General features: G+C 40.8%; 1 protein-coding gene across 1 annotated transcript in view; it reads left to right on the top strand.

The window, feature by feature from the left end:
- The window catches only part of zanl (zonadhesin, like), a gene marked incomplete at both ends in the record, with an annotated part of 184158 nt that overhangs the window by 81172 nt on the left and 75486 nt on the right, over positions 1 to 27500 (top strand). Inside the window, 11 exon segments of the mRNA XM_084327694.1 lie at positions 13422 to 13598; positions 14155 to 14363; positions 14513 to 14657; positions 16679 to 16785; positions 16789 to 16914; positions 16916 to 17119; positions 17942 to 18083; positions 19427 to 19668; positions 22275 to 22423; positions 22532 to 22660; positions 27429 to 27493. Coding sequence (XP_084183820.1) covers positions 13422 to 13598; positions 14155 to 14363; positions 14513 to 14657; positions 16679 to 16785; positions 16789 to 16914; positions 16916 to 17119; positions 17942 to 18083; positions 19427 to 19668; positions 22275 to 22423; positions 22532 to 22660; positions 27429 to 27493 — 1695 coding nt within the window.

Below are 27500 nucleotides of genomic sequence, written 5' to 3'. Positions count from 1 at the left end.
GCCAATCAGAGAAAACGCGGAAGCACGCGACGTACTCTTCCGCTGGGAATAAGCTACATGCAGCCCGCTTACTGCCACAGTCACTTGTCAACACCCCTGTTTCTGTGACTGTGGATATACTCACGCACCTCCGTTACACACACACATAAACACACACACACACACACACACACACACACACACACACACACACACACACACACACACTTAAACCTTAAGTGCATACTACGTACACACACATACTTGTTTTATAAATATGTATTGATAACATAGTGCTGTAATAAAATTTTCTAATAAATATGCATGATCAAGTTCAACAACGTGTGCTTTTATTTTGATATTCCTTAATGCCACGTTGAAATTATATGCGATACATTAAGTGTGGGGTCGCCAAAAGAAATCCTAAATAAAATGGGGTTGTGGTTAGGGATGCTCGATATTGGCTTTTTTACCGATACCGATATACCGATATTGTCCAACTCTTAATTTCCGATACCAATATCAACCGATACCGATATATGCAGGGTTTCCCCCCCAAAAAAGGGAATAATTTCAGGTAATTAACATTACATATCTCTTGTTGTGGAATTAACACAACATTATGCATACTTTTGACAATAAATAAAATGAGAATTTGTTCTTACTTGCTTGCCTGGGTAAATAAAGGTTCTAGAAATGTAAAAAAAAAATATATATATATATTTTTTTTTTTGAAAACCGATACCGATATTTTCCGATATCACATTTCAATGCCGATATCGGCCGATAATATCGGTAGGCCGATAATATCGGACATCCCTAGTTGTGGTATAAAAAAGTTTGAGAACCCCTGATGTAGATGATGGTGTCCTCCACCCCAATGTTTGCCTGGTCTGCAAACTGCAGGGGGTCAAGGGAGTCATGCACCATGGACTTTAGGTGCTGCAGGACCAGCCTCTCAAAGGTCTTCATGATGTATTGATTGATTGATTGAAAAGTTTATTAACAGATTGCAGAATGGGTACAGTACAGTACCGCTCAATACACACAATTGTTAAGGGGACGCAGACCAGAGAAAGACTTTCGTCTTGTTTACATCAGGGTCCCCCATTTTCAATTCATCATGACATATATGACATACATGACATACAGATAGACAGTACTGCTACATCTATACATTTATGACATACCAGATTTGCAAATACAGTACTGTAGTGTGACGTCAGAGCGACTGGCCTGTAGTCATTGAGGGTGCTAGGGTGTCCCTTCTTGGGCACCGGGACAATGCAGGAGGTCTTCCAGAGCTGGGGCACCCTCTCCAGCCTCAAGGAGGAGGGGTGCTTGGGGGGTGGGGAGGGGTGCTGGTGTTGATGGGTGGGGGGAAGGGTTTGGAGAGGCTACTCCGGTCAAATCGGTTGAAAAACGTGTTAAACTCACTTGCACGCTCCGGGGGGCCCTCACAGCCGTGCCCTGCTGTTTGAACCCAGTAATCCTCCTGACACCCGCCTCCTGGTGTTGTTGGCCTGTAGTCTGCCCTCCAGCCTGTCTCTGTAGCTGTCCTTGGCTGCCCTTAGCTCCTTTTTTAGCTCCCTTTGGACAGCCTTGGCCTGCTCAGTGTCCCCTGCCACGAAGGCCCTCTTTTTCCTATTTAGTAGGTGTTTAATGTCCTTACTAAGATAACCACTGGTTGTTCACATCTGTCCAGTTCTGCTCATCGGACTGATGCTGATATCAGCCGATACCGTTACGTTGTGCCTCCCTAGTTAGTGTTTGTAGATGTTAACCTACTGATGTTCATGCATCTACTGTCCTAAATCAAAGTATTGATCGGTCAGTCTGTGGGAACCCCCTGTTCTAGGAAGTTGTGTTTACCAGTCCTATTCCTCGTCTCTTTCCCTCTAACCTCACATATATATTATATATATATATATTATACACATATACATATACACATATATATATATATATATATATATATATATATATATATATATATATATATATATATATATATATATATATATATATATATATATATATATATATATATATATATATATATATATATATATATATATAGATTAAACTAAATAAGACTTGTGCACATCTGGTTGGACCCCGACTGGAGGTGCAGGTCAGCGCAAGAGAGATATATAAAAACTAAAAGGAGAATACCTTCAAGGGGAAGAAGGGACCGCACACTCCTCAGGACTGGTTTTTGCTTTTTTATTGTTGCACAACGCGTTTCGCTATCTGCTTCCTCAGGTGCTATGCAGCAGGTGTCAATGATCATCATTATATACAGCATACTCCACCCCACATCGTAACACATCAAGCCCATTGGCTACTCAATTATCACATTTAATTTTATCATTTTGCAGGATGTAATGCATATAACTCTTATGTATAAAAATGATGCATAGAGACCACATATATACACAGACTCATTTTTGAAAATTATATATAATAACACAATATGAGAGAAGTGACTAATCGTAACACATCAAGCCCATTGGCTACTCAATTATCACATTTAATTTTATCATTTTGCATGCAGGATACATATAACTCTTATGTATAGAAATGATGCCTAGAGACCACATACATACACATAGACTCATTTTTGAAAATTATATATAATAACACAATATGAGAGAATACCTCTCAGCGCTTCCGTCGGGCCGGCCGCAGTGGTATCGAATCCTACAAATACTACGGCACGCTACCACACCTCCCCCCTCAGACCATGGTCTGGCGGTCGCCAGGTCGGACGACCCGCCTGCTGCTGTGTGGGTGGTGTCCTGTACTTGTGGGGGAGAAACCTCACCGCCCGGTGCTTCCGTCGGGCGTGGTTCTCCCATCGCGCGGGGGCACTCGCGGCCGATATGGCCAGGCTGTTGACAGGTGTAGCAGATCAGTCTCCCATCCTCGCTCCGGCGGGGTAGTCTGCGCGGGGTAGAGGGCCCGTCTCCCCTCCGTCGGCTTCCGGCGAAGCCTCTCGGGGTCGTGTCTCGCTCCTGTAGCGCGGCCATGTCCAGAGGTGGCTCGCATCTCTTCCCGGTGACGCCGCGTATCATGCCTCTGCCGGCACCCCCTGTGGGGGGGGGGACCATCTCCTCTTCGGACCAGTCTATCCGACCAGCGGCGGAAGGCGAGGAGGAGTGTCTTCTCCGACCCGTCGTCGAGGACGGCGTAGGTGTCGAGTACCTTGTGCCCGTGGCTGAGGAGTACTCGTACTACCTTGAGGAGCACTCTGGGGCTCCCACTATTCGCGGGGTCGATGTAGAGTACTTCTGCTCTCGAGTTGCTTTGTGGAGCTGATCTTCGCTTGTGGGCCTCGCGCAGTGCTTCGCAGTAAGCGGCGTCCTGCTTGTTAGCCTTACTCCACTGATTCATTTCGGCGGGGGTCATTTGGTCGTATACGTCGCACTGTGACAGCCAGTGTCCGCCGTGGCAGTAATTACATGTGATCTTCCATTCTGGAACCTCCATTTTCCATTCCTCTTTGGCGGGGGGGTTGTGACTCTTCTGTTGTGACACCGACTCGGCCTGGTACATCACTGTGATGGGCCTACTTTGGTCTTCTGGTGGGCGCTTGTTGCTCTCGTGCAGTGCTTCGAGGTGAGCGCCGTCACACTTGCCACACTTCTGCTGTCATGTGGCCGCGCGCGCAGCGGAAGCAGCGGCGGTTATCTTTAATCCACTGACTTACTTCGACGGTGGTCAGTTTCTTGAATGCGTCGCACTGTGACAGCCAGTGTTCGTTGTCGCAGTATTGACATGCGATCTTCCATTTTCCCTTGGCGGGGGGGTTGTGACTCTTCTGCGTGACACCGACTCGGCCTGGTGCATCACTGTGATGGGCCTGCTTTGGTCTTTAAACCTTCTCGGTCCCTCTTTAATGTTCGAGCCACCCCATGCGAAGGTGTCAATTCTTAGGCTGCTAACCTCCCTGGCTAGGAAGTCAGCAAGGTCCAGGAGTGACTGTTCTGGGCCATTCGGGTCACGGTAGTTTCTTTGCCGCCGAAAACGTTCTTGGCGGAATGGGGGGAGCTTCTCCAATATGCGCTCCACGTTGGAGTTGGCGTACAACTCGTACATCCCCTTCTCTCGTTGGGACCCGAGCATCCCCACCAGGGATTGTACTTTGACGGATAGGTCGTCCAGGGCTCGGTTGTCTTTAGCTGGGGGGAGACGTTCGATCTCACGTATCTCCTGAATGACATAGTCCCATGTACGTCCGTAACGTGCGTCGAGGGCAACCAGGGCGTCAGAATAGGGAGTTTGTGAATTGGAGTATGCCAGCGCTATGTTGTGCGCTCTAGTTACCTTGAGGTGCTTAAGGAGAATGGCATACTTGTATGACTCGTCCTGTACTCCGGACATTTGTTTGTTTGTTTGTTTATTTACACATATAAAAACAATTACATATATAATACAATATAATCCACAAGGGATGTGTAGGAGAATTGCCTAAAAACCCTCAAGGGGCTTGCATGTGGCATTCACCAGGAAGCAAAATTACATTATATCAAGATAAAATATAAAATCCCCCCCCCCCAAACAAACAAACACACAAACACACAAGCAGGCCTACATAGACACCGAAGCAGGCACCCATGCCATACGATTTCTGGTAGAGAAAACAATTAATGACAGGAAGAATATATAATAAAACGAAAATGCAATAACAAAATACAACAAGCCATCAGACCACAGTTTGTAAAGGAAGTCCATATGGGAAGTATTGGTGATCTAAGAGATGAGATTTCAGTGCTCTTTTGAATTTCAGAAAAGAAAATTCCAAAATATGTGGAGGCAAAGAGTTCCACAACTTTGACCCTCGGTAGAGCAAACAAAACTGAGATTGGGAAGTGCGGGAAAAGGGTGGTCTAAGCAAACAGGAACTACGTGTGGGGTAATTATGAATTTGGTGATTGTGGGCAAACATGTCATGAAAAAAAGGGGGAAGGGCTCTGTTTAAAGAACTATGCACAAATAAACCAGTCTGAAGATGATTCACTTGATAAACACTGAGTATACCTAACTTATGGAATAGAGGCTGAGAAGAATGACTTCGTTGAACACAGCTGATTATTTTTAGAGCTTGTTTCTGCAGACGGTATATGGGCTCAAGTTTGGTCTGATGAGTACTACCCCAAACTAAATTACAGTAATTGATATATGGGTAAACTATAGAGTAATATAACATTGTGGCAACCTCGGTGCTCAGCAAGTGACGTGTTTTTCCAAGAATACCAATACTCTTGGCCATTTTTGTAGTTATGGCTGTGATATGAGGTTTCCATGATAGGGATTCATCAAGCAGAACACCAAGGAATCGTGTAGAACACACCCTAGCTATGGGGATGTCATTGATCACTACTTTAGATGAGGAGTTAAAAATCACAGATTTGAAATTAGTTTTTTTAATGTTTAGTGATAATTTGTTGCATTTAAACCAAATTGATAGTTTGTTAAGTTCTTCATTTATGACCCTAATGATGGTATCAGGATCTTTATGTGAATAGAATACACTCGTGTCATCTGCAAATAAAATTTTCGACAGCCTGTCTGAGACATTAGGGAGGTCATTGATATATAACAAAAATAACAAAGGCCCAATAATTGAACCTTGAGGCAGACCGCAAAGTAAAGGAAGAAAAGGAGAATTTATCCCATTATAGGATACAGACTGATGTCTATCTTTAAGGTAACTGGTGAACCATAGCAGTGCATTGTTTTTTATTCCAAGATGTGAGAGCTTCTGCAGGAGGATATTGTGATTGACTGTATCAAATGCCTTTGATAAGTCTAAAAAAATACCTATAGTGTTTTCCTTTCTGTCTTTAGCTTTGTATATTTCATAAATTAGATGTGTTATTGCCATATATGTTGCATGTTTCTTTCTGAACCCGTACTGGTGAGTGTAAATAATATTGTGCTTATTAAGATGTTCAATTAATCTTTTATAGACAAGCTTTTCAAGTATTTTTGACAAGGTAGGAAGGATGGATATAGGTCTGTAATGGTTGAAGATGGCTGGGTCATCATCTTTATAAATAGGGATGATCTTAGCTATTTTAAGTTCCAGTGGGACAATTCCCTTCTCCAGTGATGTATTAAAAATATGACATAATGGCTTCACAATGGATTCTTGAATGGATATCAGTAATCTGCCTCCAATACCATCATAACCCGGAGAATTGTCTCTAGGCACATACGCAGCTCGGTATACTGCGCTCGGTCTTCTCTTGTGAAGTCTGGGAATGTGGGTGTCCCAATGTAGGATGCCATGGATGGCTGTGACACTGACGCACGTGGGGGGAGAGGCATCCTTGGCGAGTCTCCCCGTACGTGGGGTCGTTGGTTCGTGCTGGGCGGGAACCAGGGGCTGGGTTCCCAGGCACTATTCCTCGGTGCCGTCTGGTGCTCGAACTCCCCACTGGGACGTGTTGGGGGTTCATAACACAGCGTGTCGGGACCGAGACCGGGGCTGCGCTGAGCCTCCTGGTCTGAGATGGGGTCGTGCGGGTGGGCTTCCTGTCCTCCCTCGTCCTCCGTCAGGCTTTGTAGTCGCTCGGCTAGCTGCTCTGCAACGTAAGCAGGTTCTTCCCGTAGGCGGGGTCCCGTGTAGCTTTGTCAGGGAGGGGAGGGTGCCCTCGACCCGTGTCGTGATGATCTCCGGGAGCTCCGGGTGGAAGAGTGGGGAGTCACCCTCTGGAGCGCTTGCTCCATCATTTGTGCTTGTAGGCGGTCTCGCTCCGCGTCGCGCTGCGCATTGGCGCGGTCTCGCTCCATGTTTTCTTCAGCCTGGAGGCGCCTCTCTTCCAGTCTGAGATGTTCGCGCTCACTCTCGTTGCGCCTGGAGACGGGCACGCTCACCCTCTTGTTGCGCCTGGAGACGGGCACGCTCACCCTCTTGTTGCGCCTGGAGGCGTCTCTCTTCCACTCTGGAATGTTCACGCTCACTTTCTTGTTGCGCCTGGAGACGGTCTCTTTCCGCTGAAACGGTTAGCGTGGCGATCAGGACTTGCGCTAGCCTCTGGTCGGCCTCGCTTGGGGATGACGCTGATGATGGTGATTTGGAGTTGGCAGGGCTTGGCGGTGACCTGGTCTCCTTACACGCTCCGAGGTCCATCTCGGGGGCGCTGTACTTTGTCTTCTCCCGCGCTGCGAGGTCCATCTCGGGGGCGCGGTGCTCTTTACTCTGGTGCGCTCCGAGGTCCATCTCGGGGGCGCGGTGTTCTATGGGTATAGTCAAGTAATGTCCCGCTTGTCCCCCCCCTGTGAGCTAAGTCAGTTTCACTTAAACTAGCTTGGGTCTCTACCGGTGGGGTTGACAGATCGATAAGGTTGGGCATACTTGAGCTACTAATGTTATCCTTGCTTAACGTCCTCGTAGATAAGCTAGGGGGTAACTCTACAGCGTAGTTCTCCAAGTGGGGAGGGGGCTGACGCTGGCGCCTAGGGCGCTCTAATGGGGGAGGACCGATTGGAGAGTGTCCGCCGCTGGCCATATTATCACTAATATTATTATTATTACTGATACCCTCCGGCTCGAAGGACCAATTGTAGCTAAGGGGCTACACAACCCTGACTGTATTAAAGATTGTTTAGATTAAACCACTACTAAAGAATATTAATAGCCAGACAGTACAGTTAGACAAAATGTGCCAAATAATGGCTCGACAATATTATAGTCGTATCTAAGTAGCCATTAGCTATCTATAACGATACACCGCTGTCGGTCTGTGTACAACTGCAACAGACGTCTTTCACTCTCACTCAGCTAGTTTTTCCTGTTATGCTACTGCCGCTGCTGCTGCTTGCACCGTCTACACAATATACTCTATCTGGTCCCTATTGGGCTCAGCCTGTTCACCTGTACAGAATCAATGCGCTCGCTCTGGGCTTGTCCGGGCATGTCTGAACATGTCTAGAAAACATGTCTAGGGGGCGCGTCTCTGGCGCCTAGTCGTTCAGAATGGGATCTACCATAAGCGAATGGAGAATACTGTTAGGCAAACAGATGACGTAAAGATATATATATTATATATATAAACAATATATAAGTTATACAAAATAATAAACGCAGACTTTCAGTGTTAATCTGGACCTTCAGATGCTGTTGTACGAACTCCGCCTGTTCGTCGCCGGGCACTCTGCTGATCCGGAAATGCGCTTTCACGTCCCGGATCCAGTCCTCCACCAGCGGCTCTCCTCTCTCTTTTCCCCCTCCGAACTCGCTGCACTTTCGGTCCCGTTGGACGTACACGGTGGAGGGGCCGGTGCGGGGTTCGCGGCCGTCCCGGTCGAGAGCGGCTTGGGTCTTTTCCAGGGCCAGCGCCTGTCGGTCCAGGAGGCCGGCGTGTGTGTGGGTTCTGTTCGTCAGGGCCTTCACCTGTGCGGTCAGTTCCTCCATGCGTTTGGCCTCCTCCTTCTTTACCTCGGCGGCGGCGTCCTCACCGTCTCGTTGCACCTTTAGGACCGCCTGAGTGTAGCGCTTCTCTAGGAGGGCCTGGCTGATCAACTCCGTAATCGCTTCGGCTTGCCGCGTCAGCAGCTCCGCCTGCCTCCGACACTCCGCCTGCAGGTCCTCTAACTCCGCCTTTAGGTCCTCTAACTCCGCCGCCCTCTCCTGCGCGGCGTGGGTCTCTCCTTTCTGTATCTCGGTGGCGGCGTCCCGGCCCTCTCGTAGCTCCTGTAGGGCCGCCTGAGTGTGGAGGGCCTGGTCAGTCAACTCCTTCATCGCTGCGGCTTGCTGCTTTAGCAGTGCCGCCTGAGTCTGACACTGCTCCTGCAGCTGCTCAAACTTCGCCGCCATCTTTGGCGCGGCGTGGGTCTCCTTCTTTGACATCGTGGGTCTCTCTACGGGTCTCGGTCAAGGGAGTAAGTTAGGATGTTGATCCTGTTCGTGACGCCAAATGTAGCAGGGTGGATTATCCCTGCTTCGTGGGAACGGTTGCTGGCAGTCACGAGGTAGCTGGACACAGTAGAACTCTGCCGGACTGCACCCTCGTCTTTGGGCCTGGGGTGTTGACTGGAGGCTGGTAGTGTGAGTGGATGGGGCCCGGGATTTACCAACCTGGTCTGGTACTCTGGTCTTCCCTGCAGCAGGGCGGTCAGCAGTACTCCCCAACACGCTCCCACTCCCCCCAGTTTCTCCTTAAACCCTCCCACACCTCTTGACTGAATTGTAATCAAATACTCTGAGTTCCCCCCGCAAGCAGTACCCTCCCTCAATGACCCTAGAAACCTTACAATGAAGAGGGAACGGTGGAATAGGAAAGGGTTAATTATATTAACATTACCCACACCAAAAGGATTGTCAACCGGCCCATGGATAGACACACACACCAAATCTCCCATCCAATTCTTTAATGTTATGTACTGGTCAGTTACAATGATCTACTACTAGTGGTCAATTGGACTGAAGTCCTACTATAGCTCCTGTGTGCAACTCAATACCTCATAAACACGTATATTATACACCCACCTCTGGGTTAATATCAGGGATAATATACTTCACTGTGTTTGACTCATCACCCACGTCTGGGTCTTCACCCTGTATAATACCTCAAAAGGCTTTAATTATACGGCCAGAATAATACCTCAAAAGGCTTTAATTATAATGCACCAGGTCTGTAACTTCCCCACCGGGAAAGGGTTAATTGGATGGGAAAATATTATTATTAAATGTTATCACGCTCAAAGGAAAGGAACGAAAACAAAAGTGTGGGCCCACTAATACCTTGCAAAAAGCCCTATTCTAATGCCGGCATATATAGTCTGGGGTACCCCTTAGACACTGGTTGTTAGTGTTCACTTCGCCCGCCGGCCGCACCACACTGTGTAACGTGCAATAGATCCTGGGCACCGAAGCCCTAATGTTACTCTACCAAAATGGCGGCCGCGCCGCTCCACCACCGTCCTGGTGGCAAGATGGCGTCGAACGCTCTCGTCGCCGGTGCTAGCAGGCGGAGCTGGGCAGAGAGGCAGTGCTGGCTGAGAGTGGGTGCTGGGCGATGACAACCTCTGCTGGACGGGACGACTCCCGTGCTGGCTGCAGGCAGCCGGGTGCAGATCTGGTTGTAGGTCCACGCACGTATATCTTGGCTCTATACCGGCACAGTAACTGCTATAACCCGATTACTAAGGACTCAGATATGTTATTAGCCGCACGCTACTTATACCGCACACAGTAACTACTATAACTCGATAGTGTTAGTACCTTGTTCTATACCGTTTGCTCACACATTATCGCTGGTACTTCTAGGACGTCGCGTCCACTAGCAAGTACTTCCTATCACCCGTCACTATTCTACAGGGCTCTCCAACATAACTTCTGCAACAGGGCTCTCCAGAGCCCCCGTCCGTTGCGACTGTTCGTGTTCAAGTTCACTGCCGAAGAGGTTCTCCTTCCATCTCTCAGTTCCATATATCTTCTCCCATCTCTCTCTGCCTGCTACTGCCCCCTGCTGGTCCCGCCTGCCAGTCACACAAGGGAAGGATGATGAATCGAGTCCAGTAATGCCGCTTATAATCCATATTCCAGCGATATAAGAAGGAGACGCTTGTGTCATTGTTTGTGCGAATCTCAATGAAACTAATTAGAATGTCTTGGTGCAGAAAGGGGAAACAAAAAGGCAAGTCAGCAGCTCTGAATAATAAGCAATATCTTCAGGCTGCTACATGTATGTATGTGGTCTCTAGGCATCATTTCTATACATAAGAGTTATATGTATCCTGCAAAATGATCAAATTAAATGTGATAATTGAGTAGCCAATGGGCTTGATGTGTTACGATTTGTCACTTCTCTCATATTGTGTTATTATATATAATTTTCAAAAATGAGTCTGTGTATATATGTGGTCTCTATGCATCATTTTTATACATAAGAGTTATATGCATTACATCCTGCAAAATGATAAAACTAAATGTGATAATTGAGTAGCCAATGGGCTTGATGTGTTACGATGTGGGGTGGAGTATGCTGTATATAATGATGATCATTGACACCTGCTGCATAGCACCTGAGGAAGCAGATAGCGAAACGCGTTGTGCAACAATAAAAAAGCAAAAACCAGTCCTGAGGAGTGTGCGGTCCCTTCTTTCCCTTGAAGGTATTCTCCTTTTAGTTTTTATATATATATATATGTGTATATATATAAACTATAGGCTCATAAGTCTCTCAGTCGAACACAATATGTGATTGATTGATTGATTGAAAAGTTTATTAACAGATTGCAGAATGGGTACAGTACAGTACAGCTCAGTACATACAATTGTTAAGGGGATGCAGACCAGAGAAAGACTTTCGTCTTGTTTACATCAGGGTCCCCCATTTTCAATTCATCATAACATATATGACATACATGACATACAGATAGACAGTACTGCTACATCTATACATTTATGACATATCAGATTTGCAAATACAGTACTGTTTGTGATACAAAAGTGTCCAGAAAAAGAGTGTATATACATTTGGCATAGAAACTGTACATTGGAGGAGGTTGGGTGGGTGGGGTGGGGTTGGGTGGGTGGGTGAGGGCTGTACATTGGAGGTGGGGGGGGGGGGGGGGGGGTTGGGTAGGGGACACACACACATTTTACACTGTACATTGGAATACTGACAAAGCCTTACTTGGTCATTTACTGTACAACTAGGTTAGGACATTTGTAGGGGCCAGTTTCGAATTGCAGTCTCACGTAGGTGTTTTTTGAGAGTGTTTTTGAAAGTGGGTAGTGATTCACATTCCTTTACAGCTTTAGGTAGGGCGTTCCACATTGATGTGGCATAATTGCGAAACGTGTTTAGTCCCTTGTTTGAGCCGAATCTGGGTTTTACATGATTTGTGGAGCTCCCTCTGGTGTTGTGATCGTGGTATTCACTGACCTTTGGGAAGTATTTTGACATGTACATGGGTACCTTGGTCGCGTAGTGTATCTTGTAGACCAGGCCCATTGCAAGTTGCTGTACTCTGTCGTCTACTCTAAGCCATCCTAGGTTGTCAAAGTGGGCAGGGGTGAGGTGGGTTCTAGGAGTCAGGTCAAGCAGTAGTCTGACTAGCTTGTTTTGAGATGTTTGTAATTTGTTTTTTAGTGCCTTTGAGGTGCTTTGGTACCATGAGGTGCAAGCATAGTCGTAGTACCCTTGAATGAGTGCTCCTGCTAGAGTCTTCAGGGTATTCTTGTTTACCAGAGAGGAGATCCGGTACAAGAATCGCGTTCGTTGGTTGACTTTTTTTATTACATTGGATGCCATTTTGTCACAGGAAAGATTAGCCTCTAGGATGGAACCCAGGTAGGTAATTTCATCTTTCCTTGTGATAATATTGTCACCCACTGTAACCGAGAAGCCGTCGGTCTTGCTGAGTTTGTTATTTGAACCGAAGAGAATGGACTCTGTTTTGCCCATGTGTAATGATAGTTTGTTGTCTCATCTCTCATGTCTCATCTCTTTTCCTCTAACCTCAGATGTATATAGTTATATACTGTATATAGTCAGGTATATACAGTAGATATATATATATATATATATATATATATATTAGAGCTGGGCCGTTAACGGCGTTAACGCTATACTAGTATCGCGCGATAATATAATTAACGCATTAATCTAAAAAAAAAAAAAATTACATTTTTTTTTTTTACCTTTATTTACCCAGGGTAGGTTCGCTGAGCACAGATGCTCTTTTTCAGGAACGCCCTGCTTCACATTCACACAGTTCCATTCACACCTGGGAGCTGCCCAGTACAACCACAGTTGGCCATTGGCCACTGAGCAACTCCACTGGAGCAGTTGATTCAAGCCATGTCACATAGTTCAAGTTTGAAATGATTCTTTCTGTTTTGCTCCTGAGAGTGTGCTAGATACTGTACTGTACTGGTAATATTATTTATTTGTGTTAACTTCTGAATAAAACAACTTATTAAACACAAGTACATCTTATTGAACATTATTTTGATATTTCATTACCAATTATCATAGCAAAACAGCTTTTTCAAACAGTCTGTAATGCATTTTGGAAACGGGAGATGGGCTCATGGTGTAATGGGCCACCTGGCCTGAGAAACATAAGGAGGAAAGAAAAAGTAAGGACTTACTTCTGGTCATTATTTGGGTAGAACACACATATTTTGAATGCCTTCAGCAGTTTTTTTTTTTTTTTTTTTTAGCCATTTTAATCTAGATTAATCTAGATTAAATCCAGGATTGCAGATAGATTAATCTAGATTAAAAAAATTAATCTATGCCCACCTCTAATATATATATATATATATATATATATATATATATATATATATATATATATATATATATATATATATATATATATATATATATATATATATATATATAGTTATAACTATAGGCTATTGAGTCTCTCAGTCAAACACATTATGTCTCACTCTGTTGTTGTTTTTCCCTCAGGCATCTTCAAGCCGTGCCATGCTGTGGTTCCCCCGGGTCCTCACTTTGAGAACTGTGTGTACGACATGTGTGCCACGGGAGGCCAGGCGGTGGCGCTGTGCCAGGCCATCGAGAGCTATGCAGACATGTGCGCCGCGGCCGGAGCTCCCATCGCCTGGAGGAACAACACCTTCTGTCGTAAGTGTGTGTGTGTGTGTGTGTGTGTGTGTGTGTGTGTGTGTGTGTGTGTGTGTGTGTGTGTGTGTGTGTGTGTGTGTGTGTGTGTGTGTGTGTGTGTGTGTGTGTGTGTGTGTGTGTGTGTGTGTGTGTGTGTGTGTGTGTGTGTGTGTGTGTGTGTGTGTGTGTGTGTGTGTGTGTGTGCGCGCGCGCGTGCGTGTGTGTGTGTGGGGAGTGCAGGGTGATGGGTGCCTTTATTTATTATTTTAGCCCTCTGTATATCGCCATCTACTGTCTGAAACATGTATTACTCCTGATCCCCCATGGTGCATTGTTTAGATATCCAGCAATTATAAAGAGCTGCATATATTAAACAAAGGTATTAAAAATCTATCCATCTCCCCATCCCCCAACTCCTCTCCCTCCCTCCCTCCCTCCCTCCCTCCCTCCCTCCCTCCCTCCCTCCCTCCCTCCCTCCCTCCCTCCCTCCCTCCCTCCCTCCCTCCCTCCCTCCCTCCCTTCCTCTCCATCAATCCATCCATCCATCCATCCACACACCCTCCTCCACTCCTTCCAGCTCTGGCCTGCCTCGCCGGCAGTCACTATGAGCCGTGCGGCCCGGCCTGCTCTCAGCCCAGCTGTCAGAACCCCTCTGGTCCAGGAGGCACCTGTAACAGACCCTGTGTGGAAGGCTGTGTGTGTGACTCTGGCCTCATCCTCAGTGGAGACAAGTGTATAGCGCCCAGCCAGTGTGGATGTACTGACGAAGACGGACATTACAGGCCCGTAAGTGTGTGTGTGGGTGGAGTCGGAGCATTGGGTGTGTACTGGAATATATTTACATTGTTTACGTCTCTTGCCGATGGGTAATATGGGGACATAAATAGGCCATTAGGATGTAAATGTAAATGTATGTTTGTGTGCGTTGCCCTCAGGCTGGAGACAGCTGGTTCACAGAGTCTGACTGCTCCGAGCGCTGTGTGTGTCATGGAAACCACAACATCACCTGCCAAGCGTGGCGCTGCAGCCCCGTGGAGGAATGCAAAGTGGTGGGCGGAGAGCTGGGCTGCTACCCTACAGGTAATACCTAACACTAACCCTAACCTAGGGCTGTCCCCGACTAAGGATTTGGATGGTCGACTAGGATTGGCCAACATTTGCCGTTTATTCGACTATAAAAAAATAAATAAAATGTGTATCATTCCATTTGGGCTGTGGGGGGTGCTTAATGTCTGAAGGAGTCGACTGAAGGCTTCTTGTCCTCTGCAAAAGCATGCAATTGGTCCACTGATGGATACATGTTGATATTTGTCTGGTCTAGTGTGTTCATTAGATGGGTGAAATCCTCTTTCAGTGCCTCTGTGCCTGTTTTCGTAGGCAGTTAGCCTCTGGTATGCGTGCCATTAGCGTTAGCCACGCTTCTAGGCCTCTTTTCTTTTGGAAAGAATGATACTTTTTTAATTTTTTTTTTAATTTTTTTTTAAATTTTTTTTAAAAAAAATCTTTTTTATTATATTCGACTAAGAGGTTGGCCAGTCGACTACGGCTCCTTTCGACCGATTAGTCGACTAATCGATTAATAGGGGTCAGCCCTACCCTAACCCAACACAAAACTACCTAACCCTAACCCAACACAAAACTATCTAGCCCTAACCCTAACTACCCAACACAAAACAACCTAGCCCTAACCCTAATCCAACACAAAACTATCTAGCCCTAACCCTAACCCAACACAAAACGACCTAGCCCTAACCCTAACCCAACACAAAACGACCTGGCCCTAACCCAACACAACACTATCTAGCCCTAACCCTAACCCAACACAAAACAAACTAACCCTAATCCTAACGGTTAACCCAACACAAAACTACCTAGCCCTAACCCAACACAACACTATCTAGCCCTAACCCTAACCCAACACAAAACAAACTAACCCTAACCCAACACAAAACAAAACAAACAAACCCTAACCCAAGACAAAACAAACGCACCTAACCCTAACCCAACGCAAAAACGAATGCACCTATACCTAACCCTAAACCTAAATCAACACAAAACAAATGCACCCACAGTAGGCTAACGCACCTCCATCAAACATACATTTCTGCCGTTGGGTTGAAGTTTCACTCCAAAAATATCTATTTCTATAATTATTTGTATAATTATAATAATAATAATAATTATTATTACTATTATTAATCATAATAGATTTTAATATATAATAGTAGTAATAATAATACTATGATTAACCCTTGTTCCAATTTTGGTGTTTTTCACTGTATTTGTTGAATACATTTCATGATTCTTTGACCCATGAAACACAATCAAGTTCAAGTTCAAGTTCTTTAATAGTTGTCATACAGAAGTACAGAATACTTTCATACAAAATGCTTCTTACTGTTACGCTCCAGAGACTGTGCTAGACAAGATAGTATCAAATAACATAATAACATAATATAGCATGAATTTAGAAGAAGAAAATGAGGTCACAGTGTTCGGTATAGACATATGTACAATGTTCTGAGTTACCATATAATATACAATACACAATACTATGCAGTGTACTAATGTACAGTACTATCTAGTGCAAAGCAGAAATGGGATGAGGTACAATTTTAGGTACAATTTACAGTAAGGTGTACGAGTTGTAGTGCAATCCTTCATCCATAAATATAAAGTGTGGGGAGTGGGTGCTACAGTGTGTTTGTTTAAAGTGGGTGTGTGCTATAAGTGTGTGGAGTGGGTGCTACAGTGTGTTTGTTTAAAGTGAGTGTGTGCGTGTGGATGTGTGTGCTATGTGCGTTTGGTGGTTGTTGTTGTGTAGTGTTCATTCATTGTTCGTTTAGCAGCCTGATGGCCTGGGGATAGAAGCTTCTTCTGAGTCTTTCTGTGCTCGCCTTGAGACTCCTGTATCGCTTGCCTGACGGCAGCAGTTCAAAGAGGCAGTTGTTCGGGTGACTGGAGTCTTTAATGATTCTTTATGTCGTTAAAAGATTAAAATGAAATAGTAACAATAATAAATAAATATATATGGGTGGCAATTATATTCGTAAATTTCTGAAATGCGTACCTTTGATCATGTGTGTTTTCTGTCTCCGTAGCAACCACACCAAGGCCAACCACACCAAGGCCAACCACACCAAGGCCAACCACACCAAGGCCAACCACTCCTAAGCCAACAACGGCAAGACCACCAGGTGAGACTGAATAAGTGCATTCTTTTATATTTGAACCACGATCAGCGAGTCTCCTTACAGTATCACCTCTTCCCCACGTACCTCCTTCCATAAATAATTTGCCCCGTTGTATTTCTCTCTCTCCATCCCTTCTGCGATCTTTGCTCCACAGTAACGTGCCCCCCTGACGCGGAGTACATAGAGTGTGGTCCAGCCTGTATCCCCAGCTGTGAGAAGCCCTCCACCAACTGTACCGGCTCTTGCATCTCTGGCTGCTTCTGTAAGCCGGGCTACGTCTTCAAGGGCCAACGCTGTGTGCCGCTGGAGAAGTGCGGTTGCCTGGACGATGAAAACAACTACTACGAGGTCAGAGGTCATGGGTTATTTAGTCAGTTGAGGTCACTATTATGTACTATGCTACTATGTCTATAGTATACTACTATCTACTATGCACTATGCTACTATACATATACTACTACACTATGCTAATATGTCTATTCTACTATCTACTATGCACTACACTACTATACATATAATACTACCTACTATGCTACTATGTCTATATCGCTGCTGGCGGGACAACACCTCATAACTCCAAAAACCCAACTTTTCAGCAGATGAAAAAAACGAAAACAGATTTGAGGGCGAATAGAGTTACGAGGTTTAGACAGATGATTGGTTTAATGCTTTCCCATTGTGCAGACTTTGTAAAACCACACACACATGGAGGATGATCTACTGAGTTGATAAAAACAATAAATAAAAAAAAAAATGGAGTTAGGAGGTTTTGTCCCGCCAGCAGCGATATACTACTACCTACTATGCTACTATGTCTGTCTATATACTACTACCTACTATGCTACTATGTCTATATACTACTATCTACTATGCACTATGCTACTATACATATACTACTACCTACTATGCTAATAATGTCTATACTACTATGCACTCAGAGTGTGGCACTCATGTTCGGCACTGCTAGACGAACAATACCACTTACCCACAAGAGGTGTACCCTTCCTGCTGACCTAAATATTATAAGTCGCTTTGGATAAAAGACTCTGCTAAATGACTAAATGTGAATGTAGACGTAATTGTTTGGGGCGAGAGGGTTCATAGATAATCTTTTGTTTGAATATATTTTGCACCTAAGACTCAGTGCCTCATCTCTTCTCTCCCTCTCAGCCTGGAGAGATTATCTTTGGTGACGGCTGCTCCACGCTGTGTCGCTGTGCAGGGAACTACACTCTGGACTGTGTGGACAACTCCTGTCTCGCTACAGAGGAGTGTCGTGAGGTCAACGGTGTCTCAGGCTGCTATCCTAAAGGTAAACATATCACTGGACTCTGAGGATGATCACCTCTCTCAGAGTCAGTGTCAATTTAAATGTGTGTAATTTACACAATAATGTGATCTGTCGATGAGGGTTGACATGATATCATTGATTGGTCCCGAGAGCGAAATAATGAGGAAGGCTCACCGTCTGTAGTTATTGATGACTTATCGAGACCCCTTTCATAACGTTTCCACATCCGATCTCTCTGAAACAAAAGCACAAGCGTGAAAATTATCAAGAGAAGAGGCTTTGAAAAGACCTTGAACTTTATACTCTATTTAAGGTATAAGGTTAGGCCGGTTTCAAAGACATGATGGAGTAAGCCAGGACGAAATACTTGCTTTCAGTGGAGATCTTCCATTGAGGAAAGCCCTCAGTGCATGACTAGGTCTACTCTGAAAATGACCCTATAATATACCATATTATGGTTAACAACAAAAAATGGATTGTGTCTTCTTGAGCGATTCTGCAACAAAAAAAATCTATAAGTGCGGAATGAGACCATGAGACTTTGAGGGTGAGATTAAATGAGATGATGAGATTAGAAGAGATTACAAAAATGAGATGCAATAAAAGGATGAGGTTGTAGTGAGCAGATGGGATGACGTGAGATGGGAATAGTGAGGTACAGTATGAGGTTGAGATGAGAATATGTGAGGTATGAGGTTGATAAATTGACATTCATCAATAAAAGTGCTATTCGTTTTTTGTGATGAAATGTGATGTCTGAAAAAAAAGAAATCCATTATAATCAAGACGTGAATGGAATAGACAGTGAAGGTACACAGTGAACCTGGGTCCAGTGGACCTGAACAACACGTGTGTAATATAAATATTGCACAGTCTGCACTCAATGAAAATGTGCTCTTTTACATGTTCTTCACATAAAATGTTCCAAAGCCAATGAGTCTGAGGTTAACCCTTTCACTACCACACTACCAAAGGGTTAACACTTTCACAACCACACTACAGAAGGTTAACCCTTTCACTGCCACGCAACAAAGGGTTAACCCTTTCACAACCACACTACAGGCGGTTAAAGGCGGTTAACCGTCTGTAGTGTGGTAGTGAAAGGTTAACCTTCTGTAGTGTGGTAGTGAAAGGTTAACCTTCTGTAGTGTGGTAGTGAAAGGTTAACCTTCTGTAGTGTGGTAGTGAAAGGTTAACCTTCTGTAGTGTGGTAGTGAAAGGTTAACCTTCTGTAGTGTGGTAGTGAAAGGTTAACCTTCTGTAGTGTGGTAGTGAAAGGGTTAAAACAAATATATAATTTCTCAACCCGAACACAAGGGTTAAAGATACATTCAAACAAGAGTTTAAACTCTTCTTCCCTTCAGGCACGTCCTCCTGTGTAGCGTCTGGAGACCCTCACTACACCACCTTCGACAAGCGCAAGTACAACTTCATGGGCAACTGCAGCTACTTGATGTCTGAGCCCTGCAACGACACCTCTCTGCCTCACTTCGAGGTGCACGCCGACAACGAGAGACGCTTCAACAAGCCCATCACCTACGTGAAGGCCGTGCACGTGTACGTGCGCACGGTGAAGGTCTCCATCCTGAAGGGAGGCACTGTGCAGGTAAGAGGGGAGAAAGAAGGGAGGGAGGGAGAGAGAGAGAGAGAGAGAGAGAGAGAGAGAGAGAGAGAGAGAGAGAGAGAGAGAGAGAGAGAGCAAGAGAGAGAGAGAGAGAGAGAGAGAGAGAGAGAGAGAGAGAAGAGAGAGAGAGAGAGAGAGAGAGAGAGAGAGAGAGAGAGAGAGAGAGAGAGAGAGAGAGAGAGAGAGAGAGAGAGAGAGGTTTCAGGGGAACATTGGGGGAAAGCACCAATTTAAAGCCACTTCATCTAATTATCTTGCACACATCCCAGAACTGTCAACAGTCTTTGCGCAAATTCATTTAGTTTGTGTGAATTTGTCATCATGGGATGTCATCTAAGGACGCTGAATCATCATGTCGTTTTAGCTATGACAAATGGCATGATGGGAGATGGGATGGTGTAGATGGGATGTTATATGGTATGGTGTGTAGATGGGATGTTATATGGGATGGTGTAGATGGGATGTTATATGGGATGGTGTAGATGGGATGTTATATGGGATGGTGTAGATGGGATGTTATATGGGATGGTGTAGATGGGATGGTGTAGATGGGATGTTATATGGGATGATGTAGATGGGATGTTATATGGTATGATGTTATATGGGATGATGTAGATGGGATGTTATATGGGATGATGTTATATGGCAGAGGTCGGCAATAGGCGGCCCGCGGGCCGAAATTGGCCCGCCAGCAATAATATCTGGCCCTTCAGAATATTAAAAGAAATTACTTTTTTCTTTTTTTCTTTTATTTATTTATTTTTGTATATCAGACCAACTAGGCTAGGCTATATGTTAGCTATAATGTCCAAATAGAGAAACCACCACCACCTAAAGAATGCTTATTATACGTTGTTTTATCCATGTTGAGAGTGAATAACAGGTAGGCAGCGAGGTGCAATGTAGTGCTTGCTCAACATGAAAAAAGTCGGTGGACAGCGCCTGGTGCTGAAATAGCAAACAAGCAGTGTGGTGTGAAATTAAAACACCAGTTCAGTAAGTCATTCAAACTTTATCTTTACTTATATATGACTGATGGCACCACACATGTGAACAGTAACAATGCAATTAAACTGAAGTCAAATCAGGGCAAAAAAAGCTGAATCTGCTTCAAGAAGATGCGCTACATTAGGTATATAAGGAATTACAACGAGACATTTATTAACCAAATAAAAAATACTATTAGGCTTTTAACCCTCTAAAGCCGGGTGCAACAGTAGACATGTTTTGTAAAATATTAAATATCTTTGGATTTGTTTGTGATAAAGACTTGCTTTATTGTATCGGAATCAATAGTCATCTAAAAATGTAGTGCATCTCTCAGAGAATGCGCGGATGTAAAGCATAGAATCTTGAAATATCTAGATTGGTTGTTTTCTCTGGACTGCATCTAATCCGCTGTATCTATCCATTTATCATATATCTATGTCTGTCACTATAGCCAATGGAAATGCTAGAAATGGTCACATGGACTGGGAGAACCAATGGAAAATTCCTATTGTTTCTCAATAGTCCAGTGCGCTCCACAGAAAGGGCCGTCAGATAGACACATTGGTTGTGCGTAATGTAAGATAGGCTGATAAGAGAGAGGCGCTTGTCTCTGGTTTTATAATAAAATGGCAAACAGACAAAGGTATAATGTTCAGTGCAAATGTGTATGCCGTTTACAGTTTATTAAGCCACCTATGCAGCTCGTTTATTTTGTCCATTATCTGCCTCTGCCACAAATGTGGTCTGTCACAGAGTTAAAATGTTTTCACTATCAATATATTAAATTAGCCATTGTTTTTGTTTCCGGCCCCCCATACGATGGCTTGGAAGAAATTTGGCCCTCGGCCAAACTTAATTGAAGACCCCTGTTATATGGGATGATGTTATATGGGATGATGTTATATGGGATGATGTAGATGGGATGTTATATGGGATGATGTTGTATGGGATGATGTTATATGGGATGATGTTATATGGGATGGTGTGTAGATGGATGATGTAGATGGGATGTTATATGGGATGGTGTGGATGGGATGTTATATGGGATGGTGTAGATGGGATGTTATATGGGATGATGTAGATGGGATGTTATATGGGATGGTGTAGATGGGATGTTATATGGGATGGTGTAGATGGGATGTTATATGGGATGATGTAGATGGGATGATGTAGATGGGATGTTATATGGGATGGTGTAGATGGGATGTTATATGGGATGATGTAGATGGGATGATGTAGATGGGATGTTATATGGGATGGTGTGTAGATGGATGATGTAGATGGGATGTTATATGCGATGTTAGGACAAACTGTTAGGACTATCTGACTCTTAATAATAAACAAGTTTCAGGGAACATATTTTCAACCCTGGCAGTGTGAAAGGTAGGCTGAGATCTACCAAAACATACACTTTACACACCTATGAACACGGAACGTTAAACACAGGGACAATCTCTGGTAACAGCAAGAAGTCAATATTAGACTGGTATGGTCCTTTAAACGCCTCTTCCACTGACGTGTCCTGCTGTTCATCCCCATGTTGTTGTTCCTTCATTAATCAACATGCCCGTTTCCATTTTCATTCTTCTCCCATGTAGTTGAACGGGACCAACGTGAACCTTCCAGTGGAACCAGCGACCGGCGTGTCTGTGTACAAGTCTGGAAAACACTACACTGTGTCCATGGACTTTGGTGTGACGGTCCGCTACGATGGAAACCACTTCATGGACGTCAAAGTCATTAAAGAGTGAGTGAAAACTGACTACGTAATTCACACACAACAGCCAACACAAAGATTCCCAATAGACAGAATTTTCCTTTCAACATTTTCTTTAATTGTTTGTATGAAATGCAGCTACAAGGACCAGCTGTGTGGCCTGTGTGGAGACTACAATGGAAACTCCAAAGATGACTTCCGGAAGCCTGACGGCTCTCTGACCAAAAACCCAGATGAGTTTGGACACAGCTGGGTCACTGATCCTGAGTGAGTAATGTAATGTAATGTAATGATAAATAATGTAATGACAGAGTAATGTAATGATACATAATGTAATGACAGAGTAATGTAATGATAAATAATGTAATGACAGAGTAATGTAATGATACATAATGTAATGACAGAGTAATGTAATGATACATAATGTAATGCCAGAGTAATGTAATGATACATAATGTAATGACAGAGTAATGTAATGATACATAATGTAATGACAGAGTAATGTAATGATAAATAATGTAATGACAGAGTAATGTAATGATAAATAATGTAATGACAGAGTAATGTAATGATAAATAATGTAATGATACATAATGTGATGATAAATAATGTAATGACAGAGTAATGTAATAATAAATAATGTAATAACAGAGTAATGTAATGATACATAATGTGATGACAGAGTAATGTAATGATAAATAATGTAATGACAGAGTAATGTAATAATAAATAATGTAATGACAGAGTAATGTAATGATAAATAATGTAATGACAGAGTAATGTAATGATACATAATGTAATGACAGAGTAATGTAATGATAAATAATGTAATGACAGAGTAATGTAATGATAAATAATGTAATGACAGAGTAATGTAATGATAAATAATGTAATGATAAATAATGTAATGACAGAGTAATGTAATAATAAATAATGTAATGACAGAGTAATGTAATAATAAATAATGTAATGACATAGTAATGTAATAATAAATAATGTAATGACAGAGTAATGTAATGATAAATAATGTAATGATACATAATGTGATGATAAATAATGTAATGACAGAGTAATGTAATAATAAATAATGTAATGACAGAGTAATGTAATAATAAATAATGTAATGACAGAGTAATGTAATGATAAATAATGTAATGACAGAGTAATGTAATGACAGAGTAATGTAATGATAAATATGTAATCATAAATAATGTAATGATACATAATGTGATGATAAATAATGTAATGACAGAGTAATGTAATGATACATAATGTAATGACAGAGTAATGTAATGATACATAATGTAATGACAGAGTAATGTAATGATAAATAATGTAATGACAGAGTAATGTAATGATAAATAATGTAATGACAGAGTAATGTAATGATAAATAATGTAATGATACATAATGTGATGATAAATAATGTAATGACAGAGTAATGTAATAATAAATAATGTAATAACAGAGTAATGTAATGATACATAATGTGATGACAGAGTAATGTAATGATAAATAATGTAATGACAGAGTAATGTAATAATAAATAATGTAATGACAGAGTAATGTAATGATAAATAATGTAATGACAGAGTAATGTAATGATACATAATGTAATGACAGAGTAATGTAATGATAAATAATGTAATGACAGAGTAATGTAATGATAAATAATGTAATGACAGAGTAATGTAATGATAAATAATGTAATGACAGAGTAATGTAATGATAAATAATGTAATGACAGAGTAATGTAATGATAAATAATGTAATGATAAATAATGTAATGACAGAGTAATGTAATAATAAATAATGTAATGACAGAGTAATGTAATAATAAATAATGTAATGACATTGTAATGTAATAATAAATAGTGTAATGACAGAGTAATGTAATGATAAATAATGTAATGATACATAATGTAATGATAAATAATGTAATGACAGAGTAATGTAATAATAAATAATGTAATGACAGAGTAATGTAATAATAAATAATGTAATGACAGAGTAATGTAATGATAAATAATGTAATGACAGAGTAATGTAATGACAGAGTAATGTAATGATAAATAATGTAATGATAAATAATGTAATGATACATAATGTGATGATAAATAATGTAATGACAGAGTAATGTAATGATACATAATGTAATGACAGAGTAATGTAATGATAAATAATGTAATGACAGAGTAATGTAATAATAAATAATGTAATGACAGAGTAATGTAATAATAAATAATGTAATGACAGAGTAATGTAATGATAAATAATGTAATGACAGAGTAATGTAATGATAAATAATGTGATGATAAATAATGTAATGACAGAGTAATGTAATGATAAATAATGTAATGACAGAGTAATGTAATGATAAATAATGTAATGACAGAGTAATGTAATAATAAATAATGTGATGACAGAGTAATGTAATAATAAATAATGTAATGACAGAGTAATGTAATAATAAATAATGTAATGACAGAGTAATGTAATGATACATAATGTGATGACAGAGTAATGTAATAATAAATAATGTAATGACAGAGTAATGTAATAATAAATAATGTAATGACAGAGTAATGTAATGATACATAATGTAATGACAGAGTAATGTAATGATAAATAATGCAATGACAGAGTAATGTAATAATAAATAATGTAATGACAGAGTAATGTAATGATACATAATGTAATGACAGAGTAATGTAATGATACATAATGTAATGACAGAGTAATGTAATAATAAATAATGTAATGACAGAGTAATTTAATGATAAATAATGTAATGACAGAGTAATGCAATGATAAATAATGTAATGACAGAGTAATGTAATAATAAAGAATGTAATGACAGAGTAATGTAATGATAAATAATGTAATGACAGAGTAATGTAATGATAAATAATGTAATGACAGAGTAATGTAATGATAAACAATGTAATGACAGAGTAATGTAATGTAATGATAAATAATGTAATGACAGAGTAATGTAATAATAAATAATGTAATGACAGAGTAATGTAATAATAAATAATGTAATGACAGAGTAATGTAATGATAAATAATGTAATGACAGAGTAATGCAATGATACATAATGTAATGACAGAGTAATGTAATGATAAATAATGTAATGACAGAGTAATGTAATGATACACAATGTAATGACAGAGTAATGTGATGATAAATAATGTAATGATAAATAATGTGATGATAAATAATGTAATGACAGAGTAATGTAATAATAAATAATGTAATGACAGAGTAATGTAATGACAGAGTAATGTAATGATAAATAATGTAATGACAGAGTAATGTAATGATAAATAATGTGATGATAAATAATGTAATGACAGAGTAATGTAATGATAAATAATGTAATGACAGAGTTATGTAAATAATAAATAATGTAATGACAGAGTAATGTAATGATAAATAATGTAATGACAGAGTAATGTAATGATAAATAATGTAATAACAGAGTAATGTAATGATAAATAATGTGATGACAGAGTAATGTAATAATAAATAATGTAATGACAGAGTAATGTAATGATAAATAATGTAATAACAGAGTAATGTAATGATACATAATGTGATGACAGAGTAATGTAATAATAAATAATGTGATGACAGAGTAATGTAATAATAAATAATGTAATGACAGAGTAATGTAATGATAAATAATGTAATAACAGAGTAATGTAATGATACATAATGTGATGACAGAGTAATGTAATAATAAATAATGTAATGACAGAGTAATGTAATAATAAATAATGTGATGACAGAGTAATGTAATGATAAATAATGTGATGATAAATAATGTAATGACAGAGTAATGTAATGATAAATAATGTAATGACAGAGTAATGTAATGTAATGACAGAGTAATGTAATGATAAATAATGTAATGCCAGAGTAATGTAATAATAAATAATGTAATGACAGAGTAATGTAATGATAAATAATGTAATGACAGAGTAATGTAATGATAAATAATGTAATGACAGAGTAATGTAATGATAAATAATGCAATGACAGAGTAATGTAACGATAAATAATGTAATGACAGCGTAATGTAAATAATAAATAATGTAATGACAGAGTAATGTAATGTAATGATAAATAATGTAATGACAGCGTAATGTAAATAATAAATAATGTAATGACAGAGTAATGTAATGATAAATAATGTAATGCCAGAGTAATGTAATGTAATGATAAATAATGTAATGACAGAGTAATGTAATAATAAATAATGTAATGCCAGAGTAATGTAATAATAAATAATGTAATGCCAGAGTAATGTAATGATAAATAATGTAATGACAGAGTAATGTAATAATAAATAATGTAATGCCAGAGTAATGTAATGATACATAATGTAATGACAGAGTAATGTAATAATAAATAATGTAATGCCAGAGTAATGTAATAATAAACAATGTAATGCCAGAGTAATGTAATTATAAATAATGTAATGCCAGAGTAATGTAATGATAAATAATGTAATGACAGAGTAATGTAATGATAAATAATGTAATGACAGAGTAATGTAATGATAAATAATGTAATGACAGAGAGGCACTCACACATGATTCTGACCATACTGTAGTAATAATAATAATAATAATAATAATAATAATAATAATAATAATAATAATAATAATAATAATAATAATAATAATAATAATAATAATAATAATAATAATAATAATAATAATAATAATAATAATAATAATAATAATAATAATAATAATAATAATAATAATAATAATAATAATAATAATAATAATAATAATAATAATAATAATAATAATAATAATAATAATAATAAATAATAATACTAATAATAATACTAATAACAACATACTGTAGGTCACACTTACATTTTCTATTCCTTTATTTTTCTCTTTCTTCATCTCTCTCTCTCTCTCTCTCTCTCTCTCTCTCTCTCTCTCTCTCTCTCTCTCTCTCACTCTCACTCTCACTCTCACTCTCACTCTCTCTCTCTCACTCTCTCTCTAGGTGTAATAAGCAGCCCAACAGCACATTCCCAGGTTGTACAGATAATGAACAGGACCTTTATGAGAGCTCTGG

The sequence above is a fragment of the Notolepis coatsorum genome (genome assembly GCF_963971535.1).
Source record: "Notolepis coatsorum genome assembly, chromosome: 13".
Lineage (NCBI taxonomy): Eukaryota > Metazoa > Chordata > Actinopteri > Aulopiformes > Paralepididae > Notolepis > Notolepis coatsorum.
This window is presented reverse-complemented; position numbering and strand designations above follow the sequence as displayed.